This window comes from Paramisgurnus dabryanus, chromosome 12 (genome assembly GCF_030506205.2).
Source record: "Paramisgurnus dabryanus chromosome 12, PD_genome_1.1, whole genome shotgun sequence".
Classification (NCBI taxonomy): Eukaryota; Metazoa; Chordata; class Actinopteri; order Cypriniformes; family Cobitidae; genus Paramisgurnus; species Paramisgurnus dabryanus.
In genome coordinates, this window is record NC_133348.1 from 35,152,932 (window position 1) to 35,175,676 (window position 22,745).

Consider the following 22,745-nt stretch of genomic DNA (forward strand, 5'->3'; position numbering starts at 1 on the left):
TTTAGATTTAGAAGCAGGGCCTGCACTGTAAGGTGGGCGCGGTCGGGAAACAGGAAGGGGTCTGCTTTTGAAACGCAGAAGCGTGTAATGGCAAGCACCTTGGTTTACAACATCTGTGCTTTCACTACTACTGTGGTGAAGCGGCATGGGTTTTTCATAAGGGATTGTTATACTTTGTCTAAGGGGCACCTGGAAGTAATACCCACTAGGCCTCAGTCTTTGCCTTAAGAATGAAACGTTGAGACGTTTGATGATAGGGTGGGTGTGCGAGTGGGTGTGGTTTGGCCATACATGTCTTTGAAACGTTGCCCATCTCTGGACATACCACTGCGACGTGGTGTCGACGATGCAGCTCCTCTTTTTCTTTCACAGGAAGGCGGGTTACGTGGCCGAGACGCTGCACGGCGGAGGACCCGACAAGCAAACGACTTCCGACGGACCCCTCGCCTGCCAGCACCCAGTGATGACGCTGAAGACGCCACAGCACGCCGTGAGTAGCTCCACTTTTAAGTCGTCGGCGTATGTGGGATGGGCATAGTTTCATAAGAGGCGTGGCCCGTTTTTAAGTAGCCTAAAACTGCTTTGGCAGTCTAGCGTGAAAATGAGACTTTTTTTACTCAGGCTTAGGTCGCTCCCATGTGCTTCCATTACATTCGCTTGTTTCCTAGCTCTGGATGCAGCGCCTAGCGGCTTGCCGCCCCCGGCATTCGTGAACCCGGCTTTGTGCTGTTAAGGAATGGGCCAGTGTTTCCTTACAGTTGCGTACATTCTCCAGTCAAGTTTTTTTATAGATCACAACCTTTGCGTGGGAAGTGGCATATGCTCATTTTCAGCCCAGTTTTGTGCGTATGCATGCTTGATAAATTAGGCCCAGCATAGTGAATTATCCAGCAGCGAAGGCCAGATACGAGAACAGCGATAATATGTCAATAAAGCACGCTATTCCACAATCTTAACACTCTTAAACTTATTGTTCAATTGCTCTACAGTAAATTATTTTGAAACAAAGTGTCTTTTCTGGCCGTGCCTACTATTGAGGTCTCAGTGGTGTGGCCCTCGTTAATGTTCTGAAGTTGTAAAATTGCCTAATATTAAAAGCAGGGTAGCTGATTTCATCAATAAACATTTAAGTTATGCTGGTTAAAAGTTTCCTTACATCCTGATAGCAATCGTTGTCTAAATGTATTTTTATAAATATACACCGATCAGCCATAACATTATGACCACCTGCCTAATATTGTGTAGGTCCTGTTTTACGGTGCGGGTTAAAAACACCTTTAGCCTCATTATTTATTCAGGTTAGGCTAGGATAGTTGAACCTACCAATTTCTGTATGTAATAAGTCAAATAATCATTATACCCCCATCTATCAGGCAAGCTAGTGATAAATTACACTAACATCAATTGGTCAGGGCTCAGGAGACTTCCTCCGTGGGTCATTCGATACAGCTAAGGTTCTAGTAAAAGCAAGCTGACCTTTTCTTGTCTTTTATAAGTTTTAATAATACAAATGATAGTACAAAAAAAGTTTTCCTGTAAAAAATAAAAGTCTAATGCCCTAATTCAAAGTAAAAAGCCTCAGACTGTCAGACACCGGAGAAACAGAGGTTGTGTCCAGTTTCTGTTGGACTCGTCAAAACTTTATCCTTTTATAGATAAGTTTCCAAGTCCGAATTCTTTCTCGGTGATGAGAAAGAAATGCATAAATACAACGGTATTCCTTTGTTCTCCATCTTCAGACTCGCCTTCGCTGTATTCTTCTCCGACGTGTCTGCAAGACATCCCATCTGATGGTAAGTAACTGTTTGTTCCTTTGTCTATAATTTTACAGGTTAAATGCATTATTCTTTCTAATACATGTTATAATAACTATTTCAATAAACAGTTAATACAATATTGTGTGAATGTCTTTCTTAAAACATGCAATTTACATAAATTATGTAGATCCAACAATTTTTTAAAGAAAAATCATTTTAAGAAAACTTATTTCAATCATGTGCAACCAGAGATTTGTTTCAGTGTAGGGTGATTTCCCTGAAAGTTGTAAACAGAATGGCAATGATATACCCACTCTAATATTACAGAAAAATCACTGGTTTCTAGCAATAGTTGAACATGTAAACTATAATTAACTAAATAGCAGTCCAAAGAGGTTTTGAAAGAAAAACATTTATTTTAAAATAACTAAAATATCCTGTGCACATACAAAACATTTGGATACATTCATTCCACACATACAGCTTTAGCCTTATACAAGACCTAATAAATATAAATATTTTTTGCATAAAAAGACCAAAGTTCAAATTAACCTATAAACATGTTGTAAAAATCTTGGATTTTAGAAATATTCACAACAGTTGTTTGTTGTTTAGAGAGCTAGTTACATTGACGCAATGAGTAAAAAGTAGCATAGATATCATTGTTCCCGAACACCAGAAAATTGATAAAAGGAAAATATGGGCAAGTCTGCTAAACTTGCTACATTACCCGCAGCATAATGCAACATTTGTCTATGGCAAAAAATAAATTGACTAGGGGTTCAAAATAAAATGCTTAAAAAGTGCATAATGAGCACTTTGCGGATGTTTATTCAATTAATTAATATCATACATCAATGATTCACTTTACTATATTAATGCTAGAAATCTAATTGTCTAATCCTATGCCCAGTATCAAATGTTTTATTCTTCTGAATGATTCTTTAAAGGTCTTGTACATAAATATAAACTTCATAAATATCATAGAAAGATCAGACTCTGGCATTTAAAATGAATCCAAATAACCAAAGCTCTGATACTCTTCCAAAGAGCCCGTGGGAACTTGTCCAACATGAAGACAGTCATACAAAGCAAAAAACTTCAGTCCATGGGAAGGACAAGTTTCTTTCTGAGGGTATATTGAGGTTCAGGCATTTGCTTGTATCCTTTCAACATCCTGGTGCTCATTTCAGAGTTCACCTTCGTCAGAATTGACAAGATATCCTCTTTTCTGTCAAATAAGCAAACATAACATTAATCTGTATTTTCTGTTGACCTCAACACTGTCCAAATGTAAGCGAGTTTTCAACTAGTTTGACTCTTTTCCAATGGATTGAAGGTGACTTTAAATAATAGGCAAACAACAACCGGTAGTAAGAAATTAAACTAAAGATATTGGTTATAACAAGATTAAACTTTGCGATTAAAAGGGGAGAACGCCTTGAAATGTGTTTTTAGCACTATTTGAGCTTAAAGGGGTCATATTATGCAATTTCATGTTTTCCTTTGGAGTAGAGGTCTTCACAGGTGCAAAAATTTGTAACCGAAACCAAAGAATATGCTACCCAGAACTGACCCGGACCCGTCTAATATTTGAAAAGGTTGGACCCGTGAAGAACCGAGGCGTGCCAAAAATGTTATACTCGACACAGACACATCTATTATTTTATGGCTCACCCAAATCTTGCCAGAAAGATGCAGACCCAATCAGCAAATTCCACAGCACACTGTTGTAAAACTTTGTCTTACCTTAGCAGCTCATTTATACTTGACATATATCCATATTATTGGATCAAACACACAAAAACATGTCATATGACTCCTTAAAGTTATGCTAAAATTAATGTCAGGTTTAACTGTTGATTAGAAATATGGGGCCTGTTTTCCAGACAGGGATTAGATTAGTCCTAGACTAAAATAAATGTAAGAGCTGTCCAAACTGAAAACAACTTGCACTGATAAATCTTAAAATACATCAGTCTCCTTGTTTGGCCTCAAATGCCCACAAGTAATGTTTTTAGTAAGGCATGTTTGTTAAAACTACACTGTAAAAAAAATCCGTAGAAATTGCAGCTGGGTTGCGGTAATTTACCGTAGATTTAAATTTATGTTATTTACTGGTAACATTTTGTTCAAAGTTAAATGAACATTTAACATTTACAAGTCTTTGTCTTTACAGAGTAAAACTAAAAAAACAGCATCAAGCAAAACATTCTGGGAAACAAAATCTGAAGCAAAAAACAGAAAAAGGTTGATGATGATTTCTGATTCCCAGAATGCTTTGCATGAGGCTGTTATTGTATAGTTTCATTCTGTAAAGATAAAGACTTGTTAATATTTAAAATGTATTTAACTTTGAACAAACTCTTGCCAGTATATAACATAAATTAAATTCTACGGTAAATTACCGGCAACCCAGCTGCAACAACATTGTAATTTCTACGGAATTTTTTTACAGTGTAGTTATATTTCCTAATTAAACTAAGGCCTAGTCCTGGTTTAAGCTAATCCTTGTCCGGGAAACCGCCCCATGGGGTTTACTTGTGAATTCATTATGTGAATTTAGAAATATTGGTCTTTCTTTCCCGAGGCGTTGCAAACATTTTGATTGAACTTATAAAAAATATGCTGGTTACTGAATCACTGTGTTACTCATTAAAGATTAATAACAAAATTAATAGAAATGTTAAGATAAATATTATAGTATTGTTTTTTTTTTGTTAATTGTTCATTGAATGAAACTGAAACGTTTTATTTATAAAAAATGAATTTAGGAAAAAAAAACTGTACTGCAGAAGTTCACCACTAGGATTCAAATAAACTTCCATTTATCCCATGGGGCAAAGATTCTCCAGTTGTCTACAGAGCTCCTGGGTATAAATGGATCCATCTGTGGTGTGATGGTAAGATTTATAATCCTCTACTGTGGCCATTCCAATCAGCAAATCAGCTTCTATAGGGATACTGTAGGACGCAACCTTTTGAGCATCCTCTTCTTGCTCCTGCCCATCCGCCATCCACATGGCTTTCTGGCCCACTTTACCTTGGCATGCTTGAATGAAGAAAAGCTTATAGGCTTGTTAGCCAGTGTGCGGCATTAAGCTGAGTGCTGCATGAGATCACAGATTTCAACCTGCTAGCCATCTACACCGTAGATTGCATCTTTCTCTCCGTAGGAGAGGACACAGCACACAAAAATGTCCATTTGAGAGTGATCCTTTTCTGCCACTTCGAGTATCTCTGAAGCTGTGAGGTCATCTTGCACAGTAATCTCAAAATGCATTTTCTTAAACACTCTCTCAAGTGATTATTTTTATAAGAAATACATTTGTCATTAGTAAAGTTACCAAACTGTTTGGAAAATCTTTGTCTGTATCTGTGCCTTTTCGTTTGCATAATTTCAGATCTTCGGATGTTTCATTTGTTGATGATTAAACAGTGTCCTACAGGTCTATGGCTGATGGTATAGTAGTATTTCTACATGAATGCAAAGCACATTATGGTGTCAACATTCAAATCGCTCTCTCTTGGTCATACAAGCAAAGAGTTACAGTACAAGTATGTTGAAATGTATATACTGTATAAACAGTTAAATGTAATCTTGTTTTTTTTTACCTCATCATATGTGGTTGTCTGTTTCTCAATATGTGAATCAGTAGCAAGACCAAAAGAGGGTCTCCTTCCTTACCATGTCTTTCATATTTGTGTTTAGTATTGTGGAATTGGCAAAGACCTGGTGGTTGTTTGTGAAAGTTTTACAGACAAAATTAACAGGGCCTAGCCATTTTCATTATTTCACAGCCTTATTATACATAAAAGTGTAATATGACATTGACAAAATATTAAATAACCTTGTCTGATAGTCTGACAGTATTGTGGCATAGTATCAGGACATCCTTGTGTCTGTTGCGCACGGCTAGGGGCGAATGGCCGGATGATGAGCCCTATTTGGGAGAAAGTCCAGGGCTGCTTTTTAGCCCCAGTCCGTCCCTGGTTGGGACCTAGATGAGTATCAGATCACATTTAATTGCAAATCACTGTAGGAAACCAGTTTATTCCTAAGGGTTCACACACTTTTTCTTGCCACTGTATTGCTTTGTGGGGTACTTTATTTTTTAAGGTGTATTATATACCGGTGTGTATAAAAGACTATTGATTTTTTTGGTTTCTTTTTGTTTCATTAGTTTTCACTGGAATTTGTATTGTTGGTTAAGTATCAGGCACGTGCACACATAGACATCAAAGGGGGCTTGAGCACCTGCCCTTTTTATTCCTGGAGAGAAAGTGCCCTTTTTTCTGGGGTGCTTTAAAAAAAAAAAAAATATGATCTTTATTCATATAACAACTGATGTCTGTCTGTTTCTTGTGTTTTTTACTTGTTGCTTATTTAATTTAACATGAATTTATTCAGGAATCATTTAAATGAGATTTAAACTCTTATATAAAGAAAAATAGCGCTATTTGTGGCACACAAACGGTTAACAGATGAGTCCCGCCTCCAAAATTCACATCGCTAATATGATTGGCTTTACCTTTCCTTAGTCCCGCCTCTCTAACTTATTTCGCTTTATGATTGGTTTGTCTACACTCGTGCTGCATCATTCGCGCTTCAAGCGCCAAAGCTCAGCCTGAACGAGACGCGAACATGTGCATGATTATGCAGGCAGGCTACCGGTAAGTGTGTGAGGAAGAAAGCATTCTTATATTAACAGTTTTATGCACACATTATGGGACACGTTGTTACACATAACGATTCAGGGACATTGTTTTCCATGGCAATCCCATATTAACCTGAAGAGTTGCAAACTTGTATCCGTAAAGTTTATGTAGTTTAAACAGACTGCTCATAAAATAATAAAGCACAAACAATAATATAATTGCTAACTGCATTAGTAAGCTTTTTTTGTTTGCGTTTTTTGTAATGGCTGTTAAATAGGCTAAGTATAATGTGTTATATAGTGGAGTGCTGGAGTAGATTGGGAAGAAATCTGATGGTTCAGTATTTTACTTGCCCAGTCTGAATTTTCACTGACATCACAAAAAAGTAAAATATAAAAATACAAATAAAATAGGCCTAATCTATATTTGTTGTTTCTGACATGTGTAACCATAATAAATATGAAACCTCAGATTAAAGGTGCCATAGGATGTGTTGTCATAATATGTTAAATTGTTCTTTGACAATTACATAGAAGGTATGTTGCTTTATTAAGTGCAAAAATTATCCAGAAACGTTTTTACATGTCCATTTACAACCCCAGAATTTGTCATTTTAATTAAATGGTCTATTTTTGCCCTATTTGAAAGTGTCATGACTCATGAATAATAATGTTGAGCTCTGCTCTGATTGCTCTGCTCTGAGGCTCATGCCAGCTCACATTAGTAAACAGACCTTATATTTTGAGCCCTTATTAGAAAAACAAAAAAATACATTTTGACAAAAATACATTTTGAGTAACAACTAACAACTAATCAGCTAATCGCTAGCATATGATATAGCATTTATTGGAATGTAGCGCTAACTCAGCAGTCACAACTTTGTTTTTAGCATTTTAAAAAATTTGTAATTAATGTGTAATTTTGTTTTTAGCATTTCAACAAATTTGTAATTAATGTGTAATTTAATGTTTTCAAAACATGCACATTGGCTTCCTTTGCTGCTCTATAAACCTAGACTACCAAGGAGACTATGGTAGACATATTGTAGACATATTTTGAAAATTTAACAATTGCGTGAGTTTGAGGAAGATAAAATTAATTAACTTTTTTAATCTTTTTTTTTTTAAAAAGGAAGTCAGAATTGCGTAATATATACTTTTTGTTTAAAAAAAAGAAAAATATATACATAATTATGAGAAGTGCCCTTTATTTCATTTTCTTGTCAAACACAAGGAACACATACTGATGTATACCTTATAATGCATTGTAAGTTGCTTCATAAAAGCCTCTGGCAAATGTAATAGAGCAGGGGTGGGCAACGTCAGTCCTGGAGTGCCGCTATCCTGCTGATTTTAGTTACAACCCTGATAAAACCTCACCTACCCGTAGTTTTCAGGTGACTCTTTAGACCTTGATTGTTCAGGTGTGCTTAGTTAAAGCTGGAGGAGCTAAACTCTGCATGACAATAGCTGTTTCTCAATGTCAGGGAAGGATCCTTGGAAGCCAGAATTTCGAGGATGCTACGTCATCGAGGTCCGTCGAAGGACTGTTCCAATGTCGAGGATCCTCGAAATTTCAGCCAAGGACTGAGTCCTTCGTTCGAGAAATATCCCATGTACAGAAAAAGGATGCATGTGTGTATCCTTCACTGTTCAGGTGCTGAAATCACCCACAATCCTATGCGCAGCTCCGAAAGCACACCTTTCACTGACGCAATGATGTGCACTTGCTAGCCTGTTCCATTTAACGTGTTCTCCGAATGCTTAAAAGGAGCCTCGCCTAGCCTCTGAAGTAAGTGACTTGTAAGAACTAGTCCTGCCAAGGAAGTATCCTTGACATTGAGAAACGGCCATTGGCACTCCAGGACCGACGTTACCTACCCCTGCTATAGACTATTAAGGTAACTAACAAGAGATTGGACGCTTTTGTGGTCCATGTACTATAGAGCATAAACCAATGAAATCAGATGAGAGACATGAGCCAATGTAGGCTACTGTACATAAATCATTTTAATTTCTATCTCAAGTTAAAAAATATGAAAACCTTGTTAACAGTCTTGTACTTGGGTGTGGAGGGCAAGGCATTAGGAAAGTATTCAAAAGGAGAAATAAGCATCACATTTTAAGTGCCTAAACATTTTACTTGAAATAAAGAATCAAATCCGAGAGGAAAAAATAACTTTTATTAACTGCCAAAACTACATTCATACAAAACATCTCATCTCATCCAAGCTCCTCTGTTCATTCCTGCCACAGGTGGCATGGCATGGGGTGGAAGGGGCACCTGAGGTTGCCCAGGGGGCACAGGCGGAGGTGGGTACCCAGCAGGTGGCAAGCCCATTACAGGAGGTGGTACATTGTGTCCTGGTGGCATACGTGGAGGAGGAGGGGGGTAGCTGGGGTTGTAACCTGGAGGGGGGTAAGATGGGGTGGGTGGTGGCAGGTTGGGAGGGGGGTAAGTGGATGGAGGTGGTGGGCCTGGAGGGTTTTGATGCGGATAGACGTGCGGGTGGTACGGTAGACCGTACGAAGGGGGCATAGGCGCATACGAGGGCCCTTCGGTCTTCATCATAGACTGCAGACTCTGAAATCCCTCCCCTGACATGTACGAACTGGACGTGGACATTCCCATGATATAGCTGGAGGGGGGTGGGGGAGGCGGGCGGTGAGGTAAAGGAGGCGGGGCTCCATGCGGCAGAGGAGGAGCCGGCCCCTGTGCTGGGTCGATGTCGATTGATGTGGCCGGTTCTGCTTCAGCAGGCGGTGCTGGGATGGCAGATGGAGCCTTGCGATCTACATAAGGAAAGATGTTAGGATCTGAATGAGTTGGGTTAATGTGCCTAGAACTGCAATTTAACTTCATCTGAATGAAAAACTCCACAAATGGGGCAAATACAGTTTAACAAACAGATTGTAAAAAGCAAACACTGTAATCAAATTAAATAGAATTTGGACTACAACAATTAATATAGAGGATGTTTTCATGAGCCAAACATGATATTTGTTAGCTCCCACCCTAAATTTTGCAAGAAATATGATCACTTTATTCTTTGCTTGACATGAAAACTCTTTAGTGGCTTCTACTGGTCATTTGATATCAGTAGAAGTCTTACCCGGGGGTTGAGAAACAGGAAGAGGGGGCATAGGACTCTCCAGTCTTGGTATCTTAGACCCAACTTGCTCTGAAACAAAGAGATTAAATATAAGTAACGGAAAATAAGTTTTATGACACCAATTAGCACCTTCACTTTCTGCGTTTTACCTGTTGGAGCTTTGGGTTCTTCTTTAGGAGAAACCTACAAAACAAAACATATGAGTGATTGAGTCAAATTGTTTCCTCTTCATAATAAAGTCTAAACAGAGCAGATAGTGAATGTGTAAACGTACATGTTGCCGTTTCATCTTGGCAGGTGGGCTGGCCTGTGGGGAGTTCTTCTTTATAGGTGGTTGAGCAGGTGGGTTCTGCCCTCCCGACTGGCTGGGAAGGGCCACAGGAGGAGGTGGGGGTTTCTCCTTCTCCTGAATTTGAGGCTGCTGGGGTATTGGCTGCTTACCCTGAGAGTACAAGTCCAGGATCTGGTGGCAGATGTCTGAAGGGTATGGAAATGAAGAACAAGCTCAAAATATACATTCAAGTGTGACATTCAATCCTCTAGCATCCTCAATCAGAGCATCATACAGTTCCCCAACGAGATCTCATCACACCTCCCCATCACCTACACAGGCAATGTACACAACCTTATGGATAATAATGTATCTATCTGTGCCGCCCAGACGTCAAAACATACTTTGGTTTTAAAATAGTACTAAAAGAAAATTTGACAGCTATAATAAAAGGCATACGTTCCACTTCTCCCAATTCAGAGGGAGAGACCACTTTCCTTACTTTAAAACGCCATGCCAGCTTTAAAGGTGCCAAAAAATGCATTGAAATAATATGTTAGTAAATATTATAATCTGATATCTATTCTACATAGAAGGTATTGGCTTTATTAAAGGGATAGGTCACCCAAAAATGAAAATTCTGTCGTCAGTTACTCATCCTCATGTTGTTGTAAATCTGTATGAATTAATTTTTTCTGAAGAAACCAAAAGAAGATATTTTGATAAATGATGGTACGCACACAGTTGATGGTACCTTTTAAATTTCATCATATTTGTTTTTCCTACTATGGTTACAATCAGATGTGTGCTTACCATTATTTATGAAAAAATCTTCTTTTGGGTTCATCAGAAAAAAAGAAATTCATACAGATTTACAACAACATTAGGATGAGTAAATGACAGAATTTTCATTTTGGGTGAACTATCCCTTTAAGTGCAAAAATGATCCAGAGACAGTATTTGCCTTTAGAATGAAACTGTCCATTGTTACCTTATTTGAAAGGGTCATGAATAATATCTCTATGGAAAAATGGCTCTAAGGTGACAAAAACATGACGAGACGCTTTCGAGTTTTTGTTGACGAGACGTAACGAATATGATTATAAGTCTGACGTTCACAATGCATGTCATTTCTGCCTATTTTGCGTGAAATCTGTCTGTTTTTAGCTAAAAAGTATCAGCGATGCTGCCGCTTCCTTATCCTTGTTTTGGGTCAACACAGTCTCACTCGCGCCCACCACCATGCCGCGCACGCACACCAGATTTCACACAACAACACACCTGCGGCTGTGGCGAGTTCGAAGGACCGTGGAGGTGACGCCAATAAACGGAAATGACAAGATGATTTATGGACATACTTTCAGTATAGTCCATCAGAAAGAAAAATCGGAATGCATATTGGGAGACGACGGTAAATGTGGCCACAAATCAGGTGGGAAGAATACCACCAACCTCAAGCGGCACCAGAAGGCTCATCACGCTAATATTTTTTAAAAGGTAACTAACAAGTCACGCTGTTAACATATCATATATACATTCAATTTTACTCGACATTCGGCTTGTGACACATTTCATGGTAAGCTTAAGGTTTTACATGTATCAACTTGTCAAACCTAAACCCATTTCTAATACTTTTTGTGGTGTATTTAAATAACAAGGCAAGGCACGCGTTTCTCAACTTTATAAGTGAGGTCTCAGCGTAACACACAAACTCAACATGGGGGTTTATCAGGCTCAACTTTTTTGTTATGACATGCGCAGAATGCACAACGACTAAAACAACGGCAAGCCCTCAGGGAAAACCTTAATGCACATTTTAATAGTATTAAAGCTCCACTGTGTAAGATCTACTCCCATCTAGCGGTGAAAGTCTATATGACAAGCAACTGAATATTACTTTCTAGCCCCCCCCATTCGGAACGCGTTTTAACTCGTACGGTGGCCCGGCCGTGTCATGCCAAGGTTAACATGGCTTCCAGTAGCTACAAAGCAAAAGCAATGAGAAAAAAATGAACAATTTGTAATGTCCTTTGCCTGTGATCCATCAAAGCACACAGATTTATGTTTAACATGAATCAAGTCTGATTGTCATGATATGTCCGCTTAAAATCACATACAAAAAGCAACCATGACGATTTAAATGGACGCAAACTAATATTATGTCAAAGTACAATGCTTATGTTTTAAGTAAACGTTACATGTCCGTGTATATGTAAGAGCTTTCTCTCATATTGGTGAAAAAAGATCGCGCAACTTTCACACGCTTGTAAAATGAAACGAAATACGCGCAGATCAGACGCTTTTATCAGAGTATTATGTCAGACATTATGTCAAAGTCCAATGCTTATGTTTTAAGTAAACGTTACATGTCCGTGTATATGTAAGAGCTTTCTCTCATATCGGTGAAAAAAGATCGCGCAACTTTCACACGCTTGTAAAATGAAACGAAAGACGCGCAGATCAGACGCTTTTATCAGAGTATTATGTCAGACATTATGTCAAAGTCCAATGCTTATGTTTTAAGTAAACGTTACATGTCCGTGTATATGTAAGAGCTTTCTCTCATATCGGTGAAAAAAGATCGCGCAACTTTCACACGCTTGTAAAATGAAACGAAAGACGCGCAGATCAGACGCTTTTATCAGAGTATTATGTCAGACATTATGTCAAAGTCCAATGCTTATGTTTTAAGTAAACGTTACATGTCCGTGTATATGTAAGAGCTTTCTCTCATATCGGTGAAAAAAGATCGCGCAACTTTCACACGCTTGTAAAATGAAACGAAAGACGCGCAGATCAGACGCTTTTATCAGAGTATTATGTCAGACATTATGTCAAAGTCCAATGCTTATGTTATAAGTAAACGTTACATGTCCGTGTATATGTAAGAGCTTTCTCTCATATCGGTGAAAAAAGATCGCGCAACTTTCACACGCTTTTAAAATGAAACAAAAGACGCGCAGATCAGACGCTTTCATCAATGAAAGGCTAAAAATAGGGCTGTCACCGTGTGTTTGTGCTAGAGGTCAGAAAAGATGAAAAACATTTATCTCAGTACCTCAGATTACATAAATGTGCGGAGAGACGGCGTGTGGCTGTTCGAACACATTAAACCACATGCATGTTTACACTAACAAGTGTTATGCATAATCATGCTAAAGTTAGCCAAGGAACTATAAAACTTCAAGTTTACAACATGGACTGTATCGATGTAAACGAATATGCTAAATTACCCGTGGAGAAGATATAAAGTGCAACTTCAGTGTCCCTTGAGCCCCATCTTGGAAAACTAACTCCAATATTGACTTTGGTCTTGATGTTTTTCCTGTCACGTTGTCGTTTAAAATCCCCGTTTCGCTTCCTTGGCGATTTGTTTTAATGTCCTCGAGAATATGTCTTCAACAGGCTTTCAAATCAAAGCATTAGATCACAGGTTCATCACGGTTTGCAGCTGTCGCAGCCGAAGGATTCAGCTACGCAGGTCACAGGCTGGATACGTCATCAAGCCTGGTTTATTTAAATCAACTGAGCATTACATTCGCAAGTCATACGCATATTACATCAATTTACAATTAACTAAGAATAATTGTCAGCTTTATAATTGTTAATATTCTGAAATAAGACTGTCTTGATGACGTATACCGCCTACACATGCAACCTCCGGAGGCTTCAGCTATCGGCCAGCGTGAGTGTAGAGAGAAAGCGCGAAAGGTGGAGCTTGAATTTCAGGAATGTCCCTCGTCGGCGAATGTATTTCAAAGATGGAGGCACAACATGGATTCAGCCAGAGAGCGCTTCGACGGTATGCATTTTATATAGCAGATTCTACACTTACGAGAATACTTTGATTAGTGGGGTGGAAGTAATTATACATGAATGACCACATACTTTTGAAAGAAAACATGGGTTTTTGTTAAGAATTAACTCAAAGTACACAGTAGAGCTTTAAATACACAGCACTTTTTAACCTAAATTAAAATGTTAATTTACTTTTTTACTAAAATTGACTTTTAACTTGACTAAAACCTTTTTGCGTTTTCATCAACTAAAACTTGGCTAAAACCATCAAGTTTACAAGTGACTAAAATGTGACTAAAACTAAAAAGCATTTTCGTCCAAAAGACTAAGACTTAACTAAAAGGGCTGCCAAAAACATCACTGGAGCTAACACAACAGTCACAACTTTGTTTTTAGCATTTTAACAACTTTGTACTTAATTTAATGTTGGGAGATACATCTTGACTGTAACTCTTAATTATTCATCTACTCTTTACATTCTATGGCACCTTTAATTTAGTCAAATGTATTTAAATTATGTCTTGAAAAGCAATATAATACACAGATTACCCAAATAAAGTCCAGTCCCTGTGATTTTCCTAAAATAAGTTTGTGGCCGCCCTCTATCAAATACTGTGTTGCATTTGATTTGAGTCAGTTACCCTCCAGCAGCTCTACTGGTACGTCCTGTACAAACTGCTCCCACCACCGGCGAGAAGACTGCTTGGACGTCCACTCCTGGATGTCAAACTTACAGAGTCGGCCGGCGAGGTACATGACAGCCACTGCTATTATCTCTGGCTCCCATTGTAGGGACAACATTGTGCAGAGACTGCTGGTGCAAACAAACACAACAACATTTCATTAAAAAATGCTAAGCTGTATTTTAATGTCCTGGTTAAAGTTAAGTTATTGCTTATTAAGGAAGAAGAATGCAAAGGTAAAAAAACAAAATTTAATTTACTTTGGAGAGTAGGATACTTGTGTTTTTTTTCACTTAGAACTGTGTGGAATATTATTTGGACTAAGCCAGCAAAACAAAATGAATCCAAGTTAAACAAACCTGTCATTGACAAAGGTCCAGGCCATCTGCACAAGCTTCTGAACCTTGTTTTTATCACCTGAAAAACAACTCCTCGAGTGATCTTCTTTAAAGGAGTATATTATGAAATAAATCATCATAAAGCACAATTAAGACTTGACTTGAATGGACTCATCTTAAAGTGAAACTTAAAAACCTGACAGTACCTTTTAGCTGTTTAGCATAGCGCAGGAGAAACTGATACGGGTGTTCGACTTGTAAATCAAACTTTATTGTCTGCAGTAAAATCCTTTCCAAGACCATGACCTCCTCCTATAGAGACATCACGCAAATGTTACAGTACAGATGGGATATTACAAGATTGCTTGATATTGTGTGGCAAGGGGTTACAAACCTTCGGATCGTCTCCAAACTGGGCAAACTGCACATCGTTTAGCAGACTGCGAGCTGTTTTAATGATGTCCTTGCACTTCTTAGGGGTTTCTTCCACTTTACCAGCCAAGAAAAGACAGCAAGCCCCAGTAACCTTTGAATAAGAGCCAATACATATGACTTCGTCTATATTTTGCTTCTTTCAAAGGGCATATTTTGTGCAAAAACCACCTTTAGTGGCAGTGTATGAACAAAACAACCCTACAATGACAAAATCCACATGCTCATTTTTAAATCCCCATTAAACCAAAGCAGTCTCATTAACAAGAGAATCAAAGCAGAATGTGTAATGTGACATCACACTGATAACACCCTGCCCACTGATACTATTGTTTCAGACTGTATTCACAAAAATCTGATCTATTTTTAACCAAGCGCTCTCACTGTGTTGGTAAAGGAGTGAGGAGCTCATTTGCATTTAAAGATACAGACATGAAAACAGTGCTATTTTTCCTCCCACCCAAACAGGGGCATTTTAAACATGCTATAATAAATGATCTGTGGTGTTTTATGAGCTGAAACTTCAGACACAGACACATTCTGGACACACCTGAGACTTATATTACATCTTGTAAAAATGATATAATATTTTCCCTTAAAAACTGATTGGCTCTTAGGCTTTCTGCAAAAAAACATTTCTGTAATTAGAAATTATTAACAATAAGTGTGTTTACATGCAGTTTTACTCCTATTATGCAAATAAACTGATAATGTTTATAGTCATATAAATGCATAAAACATAGGTACAGCACTGCCCATTACCCAATTTTGTGTTACACGTAAACCTTTCACAGTTTAGCGAGAAACATATCTTCACATGTAGTAGATAAAAATCACATAGAGAAGTGTACTCTACAAATCTCCAAATTCTGTGTGACCGCAGTTTTCCATGTAGCCGGTTGATTTGCATGAAAACGTTTCTTTTTTTTTTGACGATGTCCACTTAACACACTTAATAATAATTAGACATTTACTTACATATCTTGGGAACTGTTTAAAAGAATGAAACATGTAAAAACGATGAAAGTATGTTATTCCAGTAGCCAACGTATCATAATGTCTAAAACAAAATGGTTAAGGATTGTAAAAAAACAGCATTGAAAGTATTTAAACTCAATCATGAAATGAGATTGTGACCATGAAACAGTCATAAATCAAATATATTATTGCGCAAAAAGCATCAAAAGGATACAGTCCCAGACGAGTTCCGACATCGAATATGAACCTGGCTCCCTCTCGTCTGTAACGGGCTTCTGTGGCCGGGTCGAGGCCGTCGGACTGGGATGGAGTGCGGGCTAGATCCTTTTTATCCCAGTACCAGCATGGTTTCGTGTGGTCCAGATTTGTGGCAAAACTTCCAGAAGTGGCATTGGAGTTTTCCTTGCCGTCCATCACTTTGGAGGATGTGTATGCTGACACCAAACTGGACTTTAAGTCCACTGGACAGCAATCCCTGTGCAGGGTCTACAAAACACTGAACATATCAAAGCCATTTTAACTTAGTAGACAGACATGCAAGTAATAGTTTTTGTATTAGTAAAAAATCTAGTAAAAAAAATAATAAAAAATTAACCAAATATTGCTTTTTTAAATCAGATAAATATATGTATTTTTTATTCTTTTGATTTTTGTGCGCAACTAGACAGTTCTTGAAAGGTTTATTAAACCCACCTTGTGATTACCATCAGGTACCACCACTTTACCATGCTATTCAAGTTTGAAAATGAAACATTAGATGTAATAACTATGCATCACTAAGGTAAATAATTTACGATCCTGTTATTTTAAGGCATTTTGGCATGGCACATTAACCACGAATGAGAAAATATCAGCAGATCTATGTAACCTATGTTAAGAGTTCAAGTGACATCACATTACTTTCGGATCTGAGGTCTCTGGTCTCAAATGTGTAATACAATACGGCGGGTTTGGCAATATTATTTCACTAAATGTGATTTTAATATTTATAAAACTGCTTTGAGGAATAAAATAAGTTTATCGATTTTCATTGATATCAATAAACAGAGACACTAGCGCGTTGTTAACTGCGCTCGAGCACGACCGTCTAATTTTTAACTCATTCTTCATATTAGATTTCGTTATTACTGTTATAAATCGATCATCTTACCGTTGTAATATATGACAGAATTCAGGATCTCAGTGATTCATTAAAAGTCGACGTTCATTTTCCGTGTAATCTTTGTTGGTCTCGTTTTCAGGAGATGGAGGTGGCCATTTACAGCGCGTCTCCTTCTGCTGCGGCCTGCTGCAATAAATCAACTCACATCGCCACCTGCAGGCCTGGAGGACAGTACACTGTGGCGTACTGACCACACAGGGACTAAAGGGATAGTTCATCAACAAATAAAAACTCTGTCATTATTAGTCACTTATTGTTCTTAACCGGTATGATTTAATCGTATGAACATAAAATAAGTATTTTGAAAAATGATGGTAACTTCACAGTTGATGGTGCCTATTCAGTTGAAAAACAACTATGGAAGTCAATGGGGACTGCGTGCTTACCTTTCTTTATCAAAATATCAAAAATAATAAAGAAATTATATACAGGTTCTGAACAACATGAGGGTGAGCAAATTATCACTTTAAGAGCTACAGAAATCACCAGCTTGCACTGAATGCTTTTTAAGGTTGTACAATAAAGAAAGAGAAATTTTGGGTTCTTTTGTCGTGAAAAGGTAGCAAATCTTTCCACATCTGTATTATATCTAAATAATATCTGCTTCACAAAGCCTCGAAACATTTATGAATCTTTTGTTTCGAATCATTGGTTAAGAGCGTGTTTCAAACTGGCCAATTCACGTGAGTTTAGCAAACGAGGCCTCATTACGTCATAACGGTTTCGAAAATCCGATTGTTCACCACTAGGGGGAGGTGATCACAAATGTGAAGTGAACTACTTCCCTACTTTTTGTCTGTTTTAGACAAATATAATAAAAATATGTGCATAATTTTTAAAAAAATGCATAATTTAATGGGGCGATAGAGTAATCTGTTTGCCCTAGATAAAACTTAAACGATAGAATACACTTTTATTAAATGGCCTAAATTGAATAATTTATTTTTCTAAAACATAATGTTAAGAAAAACCTTTGCGATTACATTGTAAAAAGTGTAAAATGTTTAGAGTTGTTGCTTTTACAACGTTTTTACCAGCAGGTGGTGCCATATGTGCCATAATGCATCATTTATAAAACTCTACGTACGCACAAACGCAAAAAATGGTATCCCCCCAAAACATTTTAAGACTTATAAAACAAAGCAATGTTCCCTTTATAAATCACACATCACCTGCAAGTGTGCATTCGTAAATCATCCTCAGATCACACCCTGCAAGCCCATTCTTCCATTAAGTTTTTTTTTTATAAATCACAACCTTTGCGTAAGAACTGGCGTATGCACGTTTCGAGCCCCGTTTTGTGCGTACGCACGCTTTATAAATGAGCCCCCAGGTGTCCCAGTTTATCAAGGACAGTCCAATTTTCTGGTGTCCTGTCCTCCACAAACATTTTAAATATTTAAAAGTTGTCTCCGTTTTTAATTCATAGATAACAAATAAGATTTCAATGATTTTTGTTTACAATTTAACTAGGAAATGTCCTCGAAACCTTTGTTTTGTGGTACCTGCAGTGTGGATGTACCTGCAATAATAAATGTTGTGTAAAGATGGCAGATATACCGGGTTGCTGTAAGCAGTTGTTATTATTGAGACATATTAAATCACAGAATGCTCATAAAATGATGAATAATTCACGGTTTTTAATGCCTAAATAAGCTGAACACATACAACTGCATTATAATTTAAAACCAGCTACCATGTTTATATCAGCTTGATTTCTCTCCAGGTCTCATCCTGCCTCCCCAAATTGAGAGATGAACTGAAATGATTTATGGTAGTTAGGGACAAACGCTTTTAATTAAGTTCAACCCAGAAAGTTTGTGGCAGCATGAATGTGAACTGAGAAAGAATAATAAATTAGTCGGACACAGAAATCAAATGTTAGAAGAACAGTTTAATCATACATAGTCACAATTCTGCTTCAAAAAAAATGAATTCTTTTCTCCTCGTCTAACATCTGGAAATGTACATAAGGCCACCTGAAAATGTACATGACTTTGACAGTGTGACAAAACTCATATGTTCATATTTATATAATTGACAATATTTTACAATTATTTCGCTTACAAGTTAGTGGCTGCTCCAAAATACAGCACTCCTTTATACAAAAATAATTCTTGTCGTGTCCTGTGATTTTCCATCATGGTAGCAGGTAGGACCAAAGATAGTTTATTTTTATTCATGAATTTTTAATTATTTTATTCAACTGCCACATGTCGAAACGACAATGCCGACAGAAGGTGTCACTGCTCCAGGTACATAGAGAGGCAGACCTTTTCCAAGAACGGATTAAAAACAAAACCACCTTGAGATTGTGACGCCATAAAAAGATTTTTATCCTTAAAATAACGCTTGTTCAAAGAAAACTGTATACATTATATTCGAGGGGAAAGGAGTGATGAATATTCACACATCAAAATGCACATTTTCGCTAATTTTTTCTTCCCCAGAAAGTGTAAAAGACATTCCATTTACAGCGTTAACGTTTACAAATGTACAACTGTACAGACAAAATAAAAGCAATCACTACGCAATTTAGCAAGGCCTGTCCAACATCACGACTAGATTCTTTTTTTTCTTCTATTCAACTAATAAACTTACACTTAATAACTCCACATATACTACACATATTCTACATTTATTCATATGAAGCAAAAGAACGAAAGCCATTAATATACTAGCCATACAGAAAAGTTGTGTAGCAGAAGACGTCCGCTCTCTTCAAACTCATCTTTGTGTATTCTTCATCTAACTTACCGAGCCACACGTCTACCCCTCCCGCCACGTCTCGCGTTTAAGAAAAAAATCATTATGCTTTAAACGCTTCAAAGTTAAAAGTCCTGGGATGGCACCACAGACAAGAGTGGTCGCACTCGGATGCTGTCTAAAACTCGAGCGCTGCCCCCTACCCCACCCGAAAAAAGAGCAACGATTTAATATTTACTTGTACATAAAGATGCTATACACTTCGCCTAAGCTATTACAATGTAAAGAGATGATAATCAGTACATAACCATATCGTTTCTAGGGCAGTGTTTAAAAAACTTCTAGACGGATAGATGTTTCACAAACATGATGACAAAGAAAAATCATTCCAATAAACATTAAATCCAGACAAAGCATGCCATATCCCAACCCAGCCACCCCCAAGCCTCACGTACCCCCATTCCAAAATAAAAAAAATGATTCCTGGTCTTAACGATCCATCACGGTACGGTACAACCCAAGGCTGTGCTCCTCGTTTGATTCCAAACGTGTTCTGATTTCAATTTGAAGGTCTTGGTCATCGACAGACACTCAAATACTCTAAAGATGGAGCAGTTGCTAAAACAACGCTTGGTTGTGAAAAGGTCCACACGTGAGGGACTGCCGGCACACCAAACCACCATTCAAGCTCTTAAAGCTAAATCAATGGCCAGACGGAAGTGGTCATCTACGAGCAAGTTTCTTAGAGATTAGCTGACTGGTTTAGTTCATCAACAGCTTTGGCATGTGCCAAAACGGGCCCTTAAATGCGCCACGCTCCCTAACTGCTAATAAGAAGTCTGGATATAAAAACTAAAGAGAGAAGGAAAAACGATTAAAAAGGATCACCAAGTTTGGCCTTATAAAGTCACTTGCTGGTGTAAATTGTAAGAATTTGTAAGTTTTCGGCAAACGTTTCTTTTTCTACAGAGAATTTACAAGGTAAAAAAAAATGTACAAGATATTTACTAGAAAAGAAAAAGTAAACAGTCAGTTACATCAATTACATCATAAACAAGAGTGTTGTGCTTTACCCAGAAAACAGTTTACGGACCATGCACTCACTGTTGGGGGACGCTAGCGGCTGCACCGGGAACAGCTAAGGGTTAGCATGGTCAGATGTCACAGCATTCTAAGGTGAAGCCCACTTTATTTTCTTTCTTATTTGGTAAAACCCCTCAAGGGTGTGACTGAACTCCACGGTGGAGAGGAGATGCCCGTAGCAGATGTGATTTGAGGGTAAGGGGGCGAGGGTTAGGTGGGAGCCCCCTACATGAGGCCGTTGGTGGGCCCCCCGATGGGCCCCAGGTCTGAGCCGCTCTTCATGTAGTACTTCTCCAGCTTAGCCAGGATGTGTTTTCCGTACGTGTATTTGCGAAGAGTGGCGATATGGGGCCGTATCTGAAATAAACAGCATGGAATAAATGATTTAAGATACTGTGATTCTATATCAGCATACAGTAGACATAACAAAAACAGTTCATTCAATGACACGTGGCCTGTTGCACAAAGCAAGTTAAACAACCTCAGAGTTGCAGAGTGTGTTTCGAGTTAACAAAACCTGACAAATGGGTTAGGGCGCTCTCCAAACCAAACCATGCCCCAGCATGATTGTCCCCCCTCCCGCCTCCCCCAGAAGCGCTTACACTATACTTTTATTGACCCAAGCCCAGGCATGCTTTCATCATAAGGATGCGATTGTTTTGAAGAAAACAGGAAGTAAAACACTCTCTTAACACTGGAACCCATCGTAATGTTAAGTCTTTGTTTTTGATTCATAGTCGTTTGGTGCATGATGAGACACAGCCCTCTCACATGCCATCATATTGCCTAGTTGGTCTGTGTTGTGTGTGTGCAGCTCAGACATTCATGTTACCCTGCTGCGTGAATCAGAAGGTTTTACAAAGGTGAGTGGTCGTGCAATTGACGGGTTTCCTTTAAAAACGCACTCTGGCGCGATTTGTTATCACATTACATCTCCGCAAGCCAGCCAGTGCGCGATTAACCAAACCAGGCCCTGGCGCAATACAGAGCGATCACACTAGTCAAACAAACAAGGATTTGGGGGTCAAACGTGCCCGTGCGTGGTTTGGTTTGGATTAATCTGCTTTTTGAAACTTTTGTTTTATTCCTGATTCAATGATGCATGTTTGCGAACAACCAGTAGTGTTTAACTTGAAAAAGTCGATGAGCATATTTCTCTTTCAAAGAAATGAATTAGGGCTGGACAATAATTGTATATCGATATATGTCATGTTATATATTTTTTCCAATAACGATGATATGGCTTCGAAACACATTTCCGATATTTCGATAAACATTACAGCGCCCAGAGAAGAGCTGTCACTCAGAAAACGAGAAGGAGGTGCGGGTTTAGTTCGCGTCAAGTCACAGCTTCCAATGACGACACCATATGTGAGAGAGAACAGAAGATGAAATGCAACACAAACTGAACTTCGGATGAGAAAATTCAGGTTCACGTGTTAAAAAAAGGGGAAAAACATGCAATAGATACAAGTATGTAGGCAGCTATTGGTCTTGTTATGAGTATATGATGTAGTATGCTAATATCTAATACACAGTATGAAGCTTGCTATTCAATTACAAATAGAGCTTTGATATAAATGTTTCTGTCCAACTATCTTTTGTATCATTAAATAGCCTCCTACCATTCAAAAGTTTTAGGGTTACTTACACTCAGGCTATTTAATAATATTTTTCCACTAATTACTATAATAGTAAATTGATCAAAATCATGGAACTCTGAAAGTTAATACTGTGACTGAAAAATTTGTTATTAAAATGATCCA

The 22,745-nt window shown here is 38.0% G+C and overlaps 3 protein-coding genes across 10 annotated transcripts in view; all 3 read right to left on the reverse strand.

Moving 5' to 3' along the window:
- Positions 1–2,820: 2,820 nt before the first annotated feature.
- On the reverse strand, positions 2,821–5,457 carry casp8l1 (caspase 8, apoptosis-related cysteine peptidase, like 1). Its single transcript, XM_065263752.2, is given in 6 exon segments — positions 2,821–2,990; positions 4,595–4,828; positions 4,831–5,055; positions 5,105–5,179; positions 5,181–5,234; positions 5,446–5,457. Coding segments are annotated over 6 exon segments (732 nt in total). The 3' UTR covers positions 2,821–2,858.
- Positions 5,458–8,579: 3,122 nt separating this feature from the next.
- ccnk (cyclin K) lies at positions 8,580–17,334 on the reverse strand. 8 transcript variants are annotated; one of them, XM_065263731.1, is made up of 11 exons: positions 17,179–17,334; positions 16,243–16,514; positions 16,029–16,110; positions 15,013–15,144; positions 14,825–14,930; positions 14,640–14,724; positions 14,239–14,411; positions 9,803–10,005; positions 9,678–9,711; positions 9,529–9,597; positions 8,580–9,208 (listed from the first exon to the last, which is right to left on the reverse strand). In XM_065263731.1, exons 2-11 carry the CDS (start codon positions 16,440–16,442, stop codon positions 8,634–8,636), a joined length of 1,659 nt encoding a protein of 552 aa, XP_065119803.1. In that variant the 5' UTR covers positions 16,443–16,514; positions 17,179–17,334; the 3' UTR covers positions 8,580–8,633. The 8 variants fall into 8 exon arrangements, with proteins under 8 accessions (XP_065119803.1, XP_065119809.1, XP_065119808.1 ...); XM_065263737.1 differs by having other exon boundaries at positions 14,239–14,408; positions 14,640–14,697; positions 16,243–16,524; positions 17,179–17,332; XM_065263736.1 differs by having other exon boundaries at positions 14,640–14,697; positions 16,243–16,524; positions 17,179–17,332.
- Positions 17,335–19,064: 1,730 nt separating this feature from the next.
- Positions 19,065–22,745, reverse strand: part of LOC135745481 (apolipoprotein B-100-like) — a 58,919-nt gene continuing 55,238 nt past the window's right edge. The window contains 1 exon segment of the mRNA XM_073816318.1: positions 19,065–21,336. Within this exon segment, the coding sequence (XP_073672419.1) occupies positions 21,205–21,336 (132 nt within the window). The 3' untranslated portion in view covers positions 19,065–21,204.

What these genes read in the sequence shown, in the direction of transcription:
- ccnk (XM_065263731.1), bottom strand. Translation starts at nt 16,442, where the DNA reads ATGGACGGCAAGGAAAACTCCAATGCCACTTCTGGAAGTTTTGCCACA. An exon ending in AGTTTGGAGACGATCCGAAG is followed by an intron (nt 14,931 to 15,012) that starts GTTTGTAACCCC and finishes ATGTCTCTATAG; the next exon opens with GAGGAGGTCATGGTCTTGGA. An exon ending in CCAAGATGAAACGGCAACAT is followed by an intron (nt 9,712 to 9,802) that starts GTACGTTTACAC and finishes TTTGTTTTGTAG; the next exon opens with GTTTCTCCTAAAGAAGAACC.